The 14,224-nt window shown below is 40.2% G+C and overlaps 1 protein-coding gene across 1 annotated transcript in view; it reads left to right on the forward strand.

Moving 5' to 3' along the window:
- The first annotated feature begins 2,100 nt into the window (after positions 1-2,100).
- LOC117500988 (neuronal acetylcholine receptor subunit alpha-7-like) overlaps positions 2,101-14,224 on the forward strand; it is an 83,557-nt gene continuing 71,433 nt past the window's right edge. The window contains exon 1 of the mRNA XM_034159783.1: positions 2,101-2,255. Coding sequence (XP_034015674.1) covers positions 2,198-2,255 — 58 coding nt within the window. The 5' untranslated portion in view covers positions 2,101-2,197. The remainder of the gene's footprint in view (positions 2,256-14,224) is intronic.

Raw genomic sequence — 14,224 nt, forward strand, 5'->3', positions numbered from 1 at the left:
CACTCAGTGCATCATGGGAACCCCCCAGCAGTCTAAGTCTATAGCAGCATAACTAAGGGATGGTTCAGGGTCACCTGATCCAGCCCTAACTATAAGCTTTAGCAAAAAGGAAAGTTTTAAGCCTAATCTTAAAAGTAGAGAGGGTGTCTGTCTCCCTGATCCGAATTGGGAGCTGGTTCCACAGGAGAGGAGCCTGAAAGCTGAAGGCTCTGCCTCCCATTCTACTCTTACAAACCCTAGGAACTACAAGTAAGCCTGTAGTCTGAGAGCGAAGCGCTCTATTGGGGGGCAGGTTACAACACAACAAATAATGTGGCATGCTTTTCAATATGATTGGAAGATGTTTAAACTTTGACCCCTACCTGGCTATAGCTACCACCCTGGGATGGCCAGCATACATTTGCCATAGTATACTGAAGCTGGGTTGAAAGTGTTTGTTTGCCACCTTAAGTGGTACTGATTAGGTCTACATGAGCAAATATGACTAAGAGCAAAACAGATATGTAAAAGTGGATTTAAATAAAGAAAGGAAGGCTTGTCGAGGACAAATTGGGGCAGCGACTGATGTTCTGCGGATGCTGTGCCGGACTTTTGTGGTGAAGGAAGAGGTGAGCTAGAAGGTGCGACTCTCAATTTACCAGCTGCTTTTTGCTCCTTCCCTCACCTATGGTTATGACCTTTGGGTAATGACTAAAAGAACAAGGTCACTGATACAAGTGGATTCCTCCATCGGGTATCTGGGACTACACTCAGGAACAGGGTGAAGGGTTCATGTATCCGAGACGGATTTGGAGTAGAGTTGCTGCCTCTTCATATCGAAAGCAGCCAGCCGACGTGCTTTGGGCATCTGGTGAGGATGCCTCCAGGTCGTCTCCCTCTGGAGGATCTTCAACCAGGGAGGTCCCAACCAAGGACACACTGGAGGGATTATATTTCCCAGCTGTCTTGGGAATGCCTCAGAATTCTCCAGGTAGAGTTATAGGACATGGCTGTGGATAGGGAAGTGTGGATTGAGCTGCTTGGTCTACTGTCACCTTGACCTGGACCTGGAAGAGTGACAGTTTTAAAATGGGAATTTATAGGAAACCACATTAGAAAATGAACGGAGTCCCATAAATAAAATGGACATGGTATACATGTAGCGGCTGCACTCTGCGTTGTGTTATTATGACTCCGCCCATTCGCTCCCCTCGGGACGCAAACTCACGATCCTCAGCATGGGAGTCAGACTCTCTAACCAGAAGGCTAAAACCCAGGGCTCTGGCCTTGTGACCAGAGAATCCTTTTGAGCTGTTGGGAGTGAGATTTACTAACTATATCTGCACAGCGACACCTGCTGGCCTCCGTTATATACATTCAAGTTCTTCAATATTTTGCACACTGATAGTTACCTCAGCAGCTACATGCATATTGGTCTCATATTGGTGATGGTCCAGTGGTTAAGCTTTGTGCTTGTGAGCAGAGGATCCTCGGTTCAAATCCCAGTCTGACCGGAAAACCATTAAGGCCCCTTGTGTAAGGTCCCTAATCCCAGAGTTTCTCCTGGTGTGTAGTGAGCACCATGTGTGGCAGCACCCTGACATCGGTGTGTGAGTGTGAATGGGTGAATGTGAGGCATCAGTGTAAAGCACTTTGAGCGTCTAATGCGGAAAGAAATGCGCTATATAAATGCAGTCCATTTACCCGAGTAATAATAATAAAAAAAAATTTGTGATTTTGGATTAACTGGGTTTTGCATCTGAACCTTTCATATACACAAAACATTGATATCAAAAGTAGAGACAGGTGTGTAATTGCCAGCAGGAGGTTTATGCACCTGCTTCCAAGTTCAGCACCACCCCTGCCCATTCTCCATCAGAAAGGAAGGGCATCCGACGTAAAACCTGTGCCAAATCAATATCCTTGGATAAATTGTATCCCCTGAAATTGCTCTGTGCCTCCAGCCTTTTCGGTGTGCTGCTCTGTGATTTGATTGGTTTGCCTAAATCCTTTGATCCTTTTTGATGCTCTAATGATATGGCACGTTTGATCATGTCGTGATTTTAATAACTGACGGGGTTTCGAGTTGAGAATGTTTTTAGGTTTTAGCTGTGTGGCGCTCAAAGGGGAGGAGTTATTAGGGCAGCCACGCCCACTGACAGGTTGATGGACGTGAGGAAGCCTCACGCGTTCACTCCTGTGCGCCTCTTCACTCGTCATGGACGCGGCGTGGAGCTTTTTGCTTTTCGTGTTGCTCACGGCAGGTTCAGTAAAAGGTGCGGATCCTTTTTCTCTTCCTTTTTGTTTTTAAAGTTGCATTTGTTTAGTGTTTAATGGGAGGAGGTCGTTTTTGGTTTCTTCATTTCTTGTGAAATGCTCCTATTTAAGCACCTGTTGTACTAAAATCTCTTTTTACATAAAAAAAAGTCTATATAGTGGTTCAACTAATTCGTGTGACTTGCAGCCACAATTTCTAACAAACCTAAGTGTTGTGAAAAAGTTTCCACCCCTTTGAGCTTTTATGACGTCAATTTATTTACATATAACGTTCTTAGTATTAAATCGCCTGCAATTATGCCCCTTTTAAAAATATTACAGTGACAAGCAATCTGGGCAGCATGACATAAATTAAATACATTATGAGTCAAATACAAATAGTACAGTTTTCTTTGGATGAGTCGGGCAGATGGACACATGAATATGTCTTGGGCTTCATGTGCACCAGTCATTTAGAAAAAGAAATAGTATCCTCCTGCACGGTAACTCTGTCTGATGTAAGCACTCATCCAAACGTGAATAACTGAGCAAGGAAGAGGCTTGTGAGGGAAGCCAATACAGCCTGACAACTGGTGAAAGGGTTATAGTTTTCTCTGGCTTTGATTTGAGAGACTGTGCCTGTAGAAATGATAATACTAGAATAATATAATACACATTATCCCCTCTATGAATGCATAAACTACAAGTAATCACCAATTTATAGTTCACCTTGATGATAAACATCCAGATTTTCTCCCAACTGCACATTTTCCACCAAACAATGGCCTCTGTAGCACACGAGGGATACAGGTGCATTTGGGGCATGTCTCCAACTGCAGTTTGCTGTTTTCACAGCACAAAATCTAAGCGTATAGTCTCTTAAATATCATGGGTGTGTTTCAAATGCAACATGAATCAGACAAATTGACAGCTTGGTCATTCCAGTTAGGAGCAAGTGCAAAACAGACACTCTGCTGTTGAGAAGGCAGACTCGGGAGATGGCAGAAGTGAGAAGATTCCTCAAAAGGAAACAGATCTGCAAAGTGTCACAGCACACGAGCAGCAGCTCTCTTTAGATGGACCCTGTAGTTCCTGCAACAGTTCCTACATCTCCACTTGCCCACGGCACTGTGTGGAGTAAAGTGAGACAGAAAAAGAGGAACAACAGAAGTTGAGGAATATCTTCCAAAGTACAGGAAAGTAGGATGAGGTGTTTGGACATGTGATGAGAAGAGGATGAACGTGTCGGTGAAGGTGTGAGAATGGGAGTACAGTGCACGAAAAAGAAGGAAAGATGATATGGAGGTGGATAGATGGAAAAGGGGAGGAGTGGTGAAGAGCTGGACACACAGATGCAACACATATGGGTGATTCTTAGACTACGGGCACTTATTATGTCCTTTGATCATATTGTATGAAAAACAGAAAAAGGGGAAATTTCACACTTTTATAGTTATCTTTACAAAGAAAGTGTGTTAAGAAATTTGTTCTAGTAGTCTATGATGACTTTTTCACCTTTTTTCAGCATCATTATATGCAAATATTGCCGTTTTGTGCTTGTCCCACACCCAGACTTTTGATCTTCAATGATAAAAATGAATGGTAAAGAAACGTTTTTTCTAATGTTTTAAAATATCTCTGAATAAAATATCAGTAAAATAATCAAAACATAATTGGGGTATTCAATGTCATACAACTGTTGTGATTTTTTTAAACAAAATGTAGTTGTCCCACACTGTTGCCGTAATTTCCACCACAACACTGTAATGTCCCTTTAAACAGTTTGTATGAAAGATTGTTTGGGTAGTTTCTATGGAGATAAACAGTGACATCAGAGCACATGTATATAGTGCCAAATCACAACAAACAGTTGCCCCAAGGGGCTTTATATTGTAACGCAATGGTGTGGTGGAAATTACATTTACAAGGCCAATAGTGCCCGTAGTTAAAGAATCACCCATACACGAGAAAATAATGAAGACAAAGAAGCAATTATAGTGCATTTGTGAAAAATCATGTAAAACAAAGGGAGAATATTGTGATGTATTTGTGTGTGAGGACAGATATAGATGGTTCAAGGAAATGGTTTTCCTCTTTCCATCATGTTTCATGAAAAGAACTTCATTGTGCTGTGAGTGCACAAAAGCCCGGGTTCTAATACCAGAGTATCCTTTGGTTGTCGGGGGAGTGAGGCCTATGGACTACCATTGCACAGCGACTCCTACTGGCCTCCGTCACACACGCATGCAAAAAATAAAATGACATAAAACAATAGTGGAGCAGACAACTGTAACAATTAATTTTTGGGCACAAGCACCAAAACTGGCACACATACTCCTCAAACACTGCTCTCAAAAAAAACAAAAAACAACTCAGTATCCACTTGAATTTGCAAGAGGCAGTGAAGAATTACACAGGGGTCAAAATTTAAAAATGTTCCAATTATGTTGAAGGCTTTATCACATTATTTGTCTGAACATAAATATTCCAAAAAGGTATAGTTTGGATTATTTGTGATTGAATGTTCTGGAGTTATGTGGTAAAAACATTAAGAATGGTGACAAAGGTCAGTGTCAGTTTGTACAGGGGTCACAAGTTAAAATTGCTCCAGTTTTGGTAAGAAAGTGATGCAAATTATTGGTTGAACTAATAGGATTAATAAATTGAATAGTTTCGACTGTGTTGAATGTTTGGTCTCCAAAATAAAGGTCAAACAATGTCGACGTCCATTAGATTCTATGACATGTGACATATGTTACCCCGTAACATCACACTGTTAACTCAACAAATAATTTGCGTCACTTTTTACAATGTTTGGAGCAACTTTAACTTCTGACCCCTGTACAAACTAAAGCTGACTTTTGTCACCATTCTTGCTGTTTTTACTCCATAACATTCAGTCACAGATAGTCCAAACTATACCTTGTTGGAATATTTATATTCAGACAAATTATGTGGTATAGCTTTCAATGTGATCGGAACATTTTTAAATTTCGACCCCTGTGTAATTCCTCAATTGATCCCTACCTGGCCGCTTATTGAAAATTCAAGTGGATACTTAGTTTTTTAAAGAGTAATGTTTGAGGAGTATGTGTGCCAGTTTTGGTGCTTGTGCCCAAAAATTGTTACAGTTGTCTGCTCTACTATTGTTTTATGTCATTTTATTTATTTTTTCAAAAGAGTAATGTCTGAGTATTTGTGTCAACTTTGGTGCTTGTATCACCATTTGAAGGATCCCTCTGTAAATATTCTGTTATCTGCTACACGACAAAACTTCAGAGTACCTTCAACAGGTAATGTGAACGTAGCCAATGACACAAACATATTTTAGTCCTTAGACAAGACATGAGCAGTCATGTGTCCACACCCTTCCTGGCCCCAACTTATGTTTTTCTAAACTCTTAATGTCTGGAACCTGAAGTGGATCTCTGTCAGTAAACTGTTCTGACTCTATTTAGGGGCCACTGTAGGAGAGGTCAGGTGTCGTCCAATAGTGGCTGAATTTTTCACTGTTTTAACGTTTTTATTTTTAGTTTTTTTTTTTGCCAGATTATAGGTGATCTCTCTCTCTCTGTGTGTGTGTGTGTGTGTGTGTGTGTGTGTGTGTGTGTGTGTGTGTGTGTGTGTGTGTGTACAGTGAGAAAAATAAGTATTTGAACACCCTGCAATTTTGCAAGTTCTCCCACTTAGAAATCATGGAGGGGTCTGAAATTTTCATCTTAGGTGCATGTCCACTGTGAGAGACATAATCTAAAAAAAAAAAAAAACAAATCCGGAAATCACAATGTATGATTTTTTTTTTTAAATAATTTATTTGCATGTTACTGCTGCAAATAAGTATTTCAACACCTGCCAATCAGCAAAAATTCTGGCCCTCAAAGGCCTGTTAGTCCACCTCTAAAAAGTCCACCTCCACTCCACTTATTATTCCAAATTAGAAGCACCTATTTGAGGTCGTTAGCTGCATAAAGACACCTGTCCACCCCACACAATGAGTAAGACTCCAACTACTAACATGGCTAAGACCAAAGAGCTGTCCAAAGACACCAGAGACAAAATTGTAGACCTCCACAAGGCTGGAAAGGGCTACAGGGCAATTGCCAAGCAGCTTGGTGAAAAAACATCAACTGTTGGAGCAATTATTAGAAAATGGAAGAAGCTAATCATGACTGTCAATCTCCCTCGGACTGAGGCTCCATGCAAGACCCCACCTCATGGCGTATTAATGATCCTAAGAAAGGTGAGGAATCAGCCCAGAACTGCACGGGAGGAGCTGGTCAATGACCTGAAGAGAGCTGGCACCACTGTTTCCAAGGTTACTGTGGGTAATACACTAAGACATCATGGGTTAAAATCATGCATGGCACGGAAGGTTCCCCTGCTTCAATCAGCACACGTCCAGACCCGTCTTAAGTTTGCCCAGGACCATTTGGATGATCCAGAGGAGTCATGGTAGGAAGTTATGTGGTCAGATGAGACCAAAATAGAAGTTTTTGGAGGAAGAAGAATGCTGAGTACCATCCCAAAAACACCGTCCCTACTGTGAAGCTTTGGGGTGGAAGCATCATGCTTTGGGGGTGTTTTTCTGCACATGGAACAGGACGACTGCACTGTATTAAGGAGAGGATGACCGGGGCCATGTATTGGGAGATTTTGGGGAACAACCTCCTTCCCTCAGTTAGAGCATTGAAGATGGGTCGTGGATGGGTCTTCCAACATGACAATGACCCGAAGCGCACAGCCAGGATAACCAAGGAGGAGCTCCGTAAGAAGCATATCAAGGTTCTGGAGTGGCCTAGTCAGTCTACAGACCTAAACCCAATAGGGAGCTCAAACTCTGTGTTTCTCAGCGACAGCCTAGTAACCTGGCTGATCTAGAGAAGATCTGTATGGAGGAATGGACCAAAATCCCTGCTGCAGTGTGTGCAAACCTGGTGAAGAACTACAGGAAATGTTTGACCTCTGTAATTGCAAACAAAAGCTACTGTACCAAATATTAACATTGATTTTCACAGGTGTTGAAATACTTATTTGCAGCAGTAACATACAAATAAATTATTTAAAAAAATCACACATTGTGATATCCAGATTTCTTTTTTTTTTTTTTTTAGATTGTCTCTCACAGTGGACATGCACTTAAGATGAAAATTTCAGACCCCTCCATGATTTCTAAGTGGGAGAACTTGCAAAATCGCAGGGCTAAATGCATGTTTTCTTTTTACCTCCGTCAAGGAGGTTATGTTTTCGCGTTTGTTTGTTTGTCTGTTTCTCAGCAGGATAACTCAAAAAGTTTTGAACGGATTTTGATGAAATTTTGTGGAGTGGTTGGAAATGACAAGAGGAACAAGTGATTAAATTTTAGTGGTGATCCGGATCACGATCCGGATCCCGATGCTAACGTGTTAGCATGTCTATGGCATTTTCAATGTTAAAAGTTAGCATTAAGCAGTTGCAGCTGTCATCATGTTTGGGTGCATTTGTTTTCAAATTGTAATATTTATTAAATTTATTTTTGTTTATATATTAATAATCTGGTTATTATATACAATTTTAGAGAAAGAGACAAAAAGAAATAGATCACTGTGCCAAGGAGGGAATCTCTTTAGGGTCAGTGACCCTATGGCCTTGTTTAGAGAAGTGTTTCATAAATGTTAAATTCATATATTTGCAGTTTAGGTGAATAATAAATTGAATTTAGTCTCTTATTTGTTTTTGTCTATAAGCACATGCAATATCAATATCAGTGCTCAGATGACAGTAGCTTCTGGGAAAGGTGCAAGTTGCAATAAACTGAGATGCCAAGCGCTAAGGATACATGCTATCCAATCACAGCAGATGAAACTTTTTTTTTTTTACTACTGCATAGTTCCTCTTTATTAAACACCCAAACTGAGGTTAGCCTCTTAGCTTAGCTGGTTCACACTTGAAGATAGGGTTGTGTTCAGGCTTATTTTGTCAGATAACTGAGTTCACGTTCACGCTCACCTCTTTATCTATTTATGGCTTCATCATGACGTAGCCAAAGTCAGGGCTGCTGATGCTGCCAACATGGTAAGGCCAGATATTGGCTTCATATCAGCTGTTCCATCCTGTCTATGGCTGATGCTGAGACCCTGATCCATGTGTTTATCTCTTCTAGATTGCACTACTGCAATGTTCTATTTTCTGGTTTACCACAGTCCAGCATTAGGGGTCTCCAATTGGTTCAGAATGCTGTAGCCAGACTTTTGACACGAAGCAGAAAGTTCGACCACATTACACCCATTTTGGCGTCTCTTCACTGGCTTCCTGTCCCAGTGAGATCAGATTTTAAGGTTCTGCTACTAACCTATAAAATTATTCACGGACTGGCATCTCCCTACCTAGCTGACCTAATTAAACCTTATGTACCGGCCTGGGCTTTGCGTTCTCAGGGTGTAGGACTACTTTGTGTCCCTAAGGTGAATAAGAAGTCTGCGGGTCACAGAGTTTTCTCTTATCGTGCCCCTGTTCTGTGGAATGATCTCCCTGCATCAATAAAACAGTCAGATTCTGTAGAGACTTTCAAGTCCAGACTTAAGATGCACTTATTTTCCCTTTCGTGTGGCTAGCATACTGGCATAGTATAGTTCTACGCTTTTTACTCTTTTAATTCATTTATTAGTAATTGGAGCGGGCCGCAGCCTCAACTTTACCTAAATTCTGGGTCTTTTAGTGAAGTTTAGGGCTAGTGGCCGGTGATCACCTTAGTATTTCCTGTTTTTCTTGTTGTTTAATGCTGATAAATTATACTGTATTTCTTGTCTTTTTGATGCCTGATTCAGTTTTTTCTCTCTGTTTAAGGTGCAGCTCCATCCAGAGATGGGTGTGGTATTTGTGCTGGAGACCCTCCTGTCCTGTGCACCAACAGCATTTCCTGTATATTCGTTTTGTGACTTGTTTTGTAATTTATGTCTGTATTATGGCCCAAGCAGAGGGTCACCCCTTTGAGTCTTGTCTGCTTGAGGTTTCTTCCTCAGAGGGAGTTTTTCCTTACCACTGTTGCTCTGGGGGTTGGTAAGGTTAGACCTTACCTGTGTGAAGCGCTTTGAGGCAACTCGGTTGTGATTTGGCGCTATATAAATGAAAATAAATGGGGAAAAAACTGTTCCAGGTATCTATAGAAAACCTATGGGCGACGTCACATGGGCTTGTCCAGTATCTATTGAAAATGCGTGTGCTGGGGTGGGAAGAAAAGCACTGAGTGGCCACACACACACACACACACACACACACACACACACACACACATAAAACAGCAGAGTGCTCTGGCCATGGAGAAATTCAAGTCGCTGACCAGGGATCTATTTTGAAAATGTACGCGTCAGTCTTGAAATGAAGGTGGAACCGATGACTAGTGAGTCACTGCATCGAGCGCTGTGAAAAGAAATTGTCTTATTGGCAAATTGCTTTTATAAATACTTATAAGAACCATAAAAATATAAAATATCAGCACAGTCAGCCACCCATTTCTAATTTTACTAACTCACCTTTGACCGCTTACTACAGTTAAAGGTCACGGGGGGAGCTAGAGCCTATCCCAGCAGTCACAGGGCATGAGGCGGGTTCACCCTGGACAGGACGCCAGTCTGTCACAGGGTCACATACAGACAAACAAACACAGTCACACCTACGGACAGTTTAATGTTTCCAATCCATGTAACCTGCATGTCTTTGGATGTGGGATGTGGGAGGAACCCGGAGCACCCGGAGGGAACCCAGACAGACACGGGGAGAACATGCAAACTCCACACAGAAAGGCCACGGGTGGGAATCGATTCCGTGACCTTCTTGCTGTGAAGCAACAGTGCTAACCACAAAGCCACGCATTTTGTGTTAATTTCATATTCATTTCTAGTTCTTGATAATCAGCACGGACGTGCACTGTCAAAACAAAATCGTGGCTGAGAAGCATCACATGGGGGTGCTGTGTTTCCCATGAACAATGATCGGCGGGAGGGGGGTCCCATTTATTGTAATCAGGTGTGTGGTCTGGTGTGGGACAATATCACACATTGATACTGCCTTGTTAATCTTTGCACTGAAATCTGATTGTAGTTGGATGCAGTTGGATGCTTAATAGGACTTCAGCTGTGGACAAAGGCAGGCTTTCAGCTGGTCTTTGGAACCGTTCTTTTCATGGAAACAGGATGTGGCCAAAAGTGAAGGAATGCAGTTTCACAAACGGACAAGACCTCCAAAGAATCTGCCAAACTATGAGGATAAATGTGCTTGTTATTGGTTGAGAGTCTGGATCACGGCCATCAGTAGAGTCAATAAATGCTCCCAGTGATGCTCCGAGTTTGAGAAAGGAAGACCGTGTGTTAAAATGAGGAGCATGTGGCTGTTTCTGTGTCCAGGATTTTAATAATTCATAGCAACATCTGGTCAAGATTACATTTCAGCACTGGAACTATCGATGGCAACATGTTGCTCAGACATTCTCAAACCCAACCATGAAAAAAACAAAAAAACAAAACGAAGAAGGATTTCCTGCAGTACTTTTTCAACTCTTTCACAGCTTGACACTTGTTTTTCTGTCTCCGTCTGTCAGGCAAATTTATCTTTTACAATTAAGGAAAATAAACTAAAGAAGCATTTCCATGTGCTTCAAGTCTGCTTTATTGTTCTCCTCTTTTACTGCACTGTAAAAAAAATCTTGTCAAATTTACAGTGAAAAACTGGCAGCTGTGGTTGCCATTTTTTCACCATAAAAAATACAGTGATATTGTATATGGCTTCACGGTAATGTATATTAACACTTGTAAAAACAACAGTTTGAAAATGTTCCAATAAAGATGAGTTACTGTTAAAATAACGGTGAAATTGTATATAGGCTCATGGTATCGCTGTACAATTCATAATGTAACCCTGTTGCTTTTTAAGTGAAATACTATCCATCCCACAGCATGTATTGTCCTATTTTATGGTCAATTTCTGTTAAAACAACAGCACAATTATTTATGCCTTGACGGTATGACTGTTCAATTCACAGTATAAACCCTTTGCTTTTAAGGTGAATTTCTATCCATTCCACATAATTTATTACCCTATTTTATGGTTTATTCCTGCTAAAAACAACAGCACAAAAATGTATCGGAAGTTACAGATAATCGATAAATTCCAGTGTTTTTTTCTGGTACATTTGCAATTACTAAGAAGCTGAAATTGACTTTTAACACAATTGCTTTTGAAAGCATCAAAAGCGACAAAAGACCCTTCTTTGGGTCTTTTGTCGCCAGTATTTCCATGTTTGACCATACTGCCCCCTGTAGGAAGCTGCACAGACAAATCCTGAGAACACCCACAAAATCAGCTCTCTACTAATCATAATGCTCTGGTCAGGTGGAGGTCTTGAAAAATAAAGTCATACTAACTTATGGTTTTGTGAAAATACTGATAGAATAACTCCATTAATGTCAATTCTGTCATTTGTACAAAATTAAAATATAACATATCTTTTAATGTTGAATAATGCACTAATTCTGAGGTTTTGTAACAAACACAGACTGCAAAGCATTCTGGGTAAAAGTGCCTCTGCTAAACACTGATTGGTTCTTTAAAATTAGCACATTACATTAAAACGAAAACATATATCTGATATTTTCACTTTATAAAACTTCAGACATGACAGTAATTTTAAATAACTTCTCCAAAATGAGTAGGTTAAAATTTGAACCATAAGTTAAAAATGTATGCCTCTGGATGACTTGGGTGATATTCCGTGAATAATACAGTAATGTGCTATTTTTAATATGACTGTCCAATGCTGTCACCATTTCAGCTTTTTACCATATATTTCATGTTAAAACAATTAAAAATAACATTTTTGACAGTTTTTAAATTTATGGTAATTCAATGTTTATTCTACAACAGTAAGCTTCTTATTGCTTTACGGTTTATTGCTGTTGCCATTTCACAGTTTTTCACTGTAATTTTCACGGACAATTTTTACAGTGTGACCAATCATAACGCTACATGCATTAAAGGGCAACTTGTCTATTTTACAACTTGGTCTGCTTCTTAACTTAATCTTTTCATTAAAGATTTAGCTCATCACAAACTAAACGGTGACATAAAGTAATTGTACTGGGCAAGCTGACAGTAACCTGCTTCTTGTCCTCACTGAACAGGCAAAAATGTAAGTGTGTGGTAGCAGGGCGAGCATGCCTATGGAGCTAAATGTGGCCATGTTAACATCTCTAAATGTAATGTTTTATTCTGTATATGAGCAAGAACACAGCTTGAAAATGCTGGAGTTCCCCTTTAATATTATGGTTGCACTTGCCTGTGTTGTTTCAGATGTGGCCTGAGTAAACAAACCTTGTCTTATCCATCCACAATGGCTGCAGTTGTCCCCTTGGTCATGAGCACATTTTGCATGTCCTTGAAATAAAAAAAAAAAAAATCAGCCATTCCAAGTTTCAGTGATAAAAGTGAGTGTTTACATTATAGTAACTTGTACTCAGGTTTTTCCTGACATATCTTGAGTTTTCTATGACTGTTTTAAATGTGCATGCCATGTTTTTCACCATGGTCACTTGACTTTGAGTCAAATAAATAATTTTCTTAATAATGAAAAATTAGCATTTCCTATGTTTTTGTTTAGGAAGCATAAACATAAACACTACCCCAATGGTCCAGCAGGCAGTGGGCCGCCAAACGTCATATTTCAGTGGCCCCATGGCTCAGCAGAGACTTGGAGTGTTTATTAATATAGCCGCTGATTGCAATGTTCCAAGATCTTTGAGGTCAGAGTTCATCATTAAGGCACTGTCACACTATGACGATTTAGCCAGCACATTAAAAATTGCTAGCATAAGTCTAACACGGTAAGGGTGTTTTTTTTTTTGTTTTTTTTAAATAAGCTAAGAGCACATTGAAGCACGCCAATATACAGTACATCCTAATATGGTGAGCTCCTTGAAAAGTTTTGTGCATGCTGAAAATTTTTAACAAATGCCAGCATGTGACTTATACGTCCCACAAATGGGGGACATAAGTTGAAGGTAAGTTTTGTGATTGTTGACACATGTTTCTTGTAATTTACTCCTAAGTCTAAATATGTCCATTAATGCTGTCCATTGATTGGCTGAAAGCTGCAGTCCTCATGCAAACAAACTGTTTCATTCACGCATGGAGTAAATTCACCATCACATCCTGACCGACGTATCCACATAAAGCTCCTGATTTTCAAAAACAACATCTGAACATACTTTAATTCCTTGTTGTGGCTGGAAAAGTAGCATTTTCAAGCAAGTTCCTCGGTGGTTTTTCTGCTCCAGGTGCATTTCTGCCAGTGTCGCGCTCTGATCACACAGAAGCGCTGTGATGATTTAACCTTCTTAAAGCGCTGTCGCTGTTGGAGTGATCATCAGAGGACCTGAGCGATCAAGTGTGATCAAAGAAAGCTCTGTAACTTTTAAATCACCGTTGTTGTGATCATCAGAAGACCTGATTGATCAGGTGGGATCAGACCCAAATTAAGTGCTGTGACCCTTTAAACTTTTAAAGCACTGTCGGTGTGATGATCACACCAACATATCACTAGATCACACAGCACTTCATTCAGGTCTGAATACATCTCACCACAGTCAACTGGCACTTTAAAAGTTAAAATCATCAGTTTCATTATTCAGGTCTGTGATGACCTGATGAGACGACAGCAACGGCGCTTTAAAAGTTGAGTGTCACAGTACTCCATTCATTCACGGCAGTGTTTCCCACAGCCAGTTGACTCATCAGCATCCTGTACACAATGAAAATGGTCCACCAAGATAAAATAAATAAAAAGCACTTTTTCCATATTTTGTTATGTGACAGCCTTTTTCAAAAATGGAGTAAATTCATCTTTCATCTCAGAATTCTATTCACAACACCCCATAACAACATGAAAGAAGATTTATTGAAATTTCATGCAAGTTTATGAAAAATAAATACTAAGAAATCGCATGTACATAAGTATTCACAC

Source organism: Thalassophryne amazonica, chromosome 2 (genome assembly GCF_902500255.1).
Source record: "Thalassophryne amazonica chromosome 2, fThaAma1.1, whole genome shotgun sequence".
Taxonomy (NCBI): Eukaryota; Metazoa; Chordata; class Actinopteri; order Batrachoidiformes; family Batrachoididae; genus Thalassophryne; species Thalassophryne amazonica.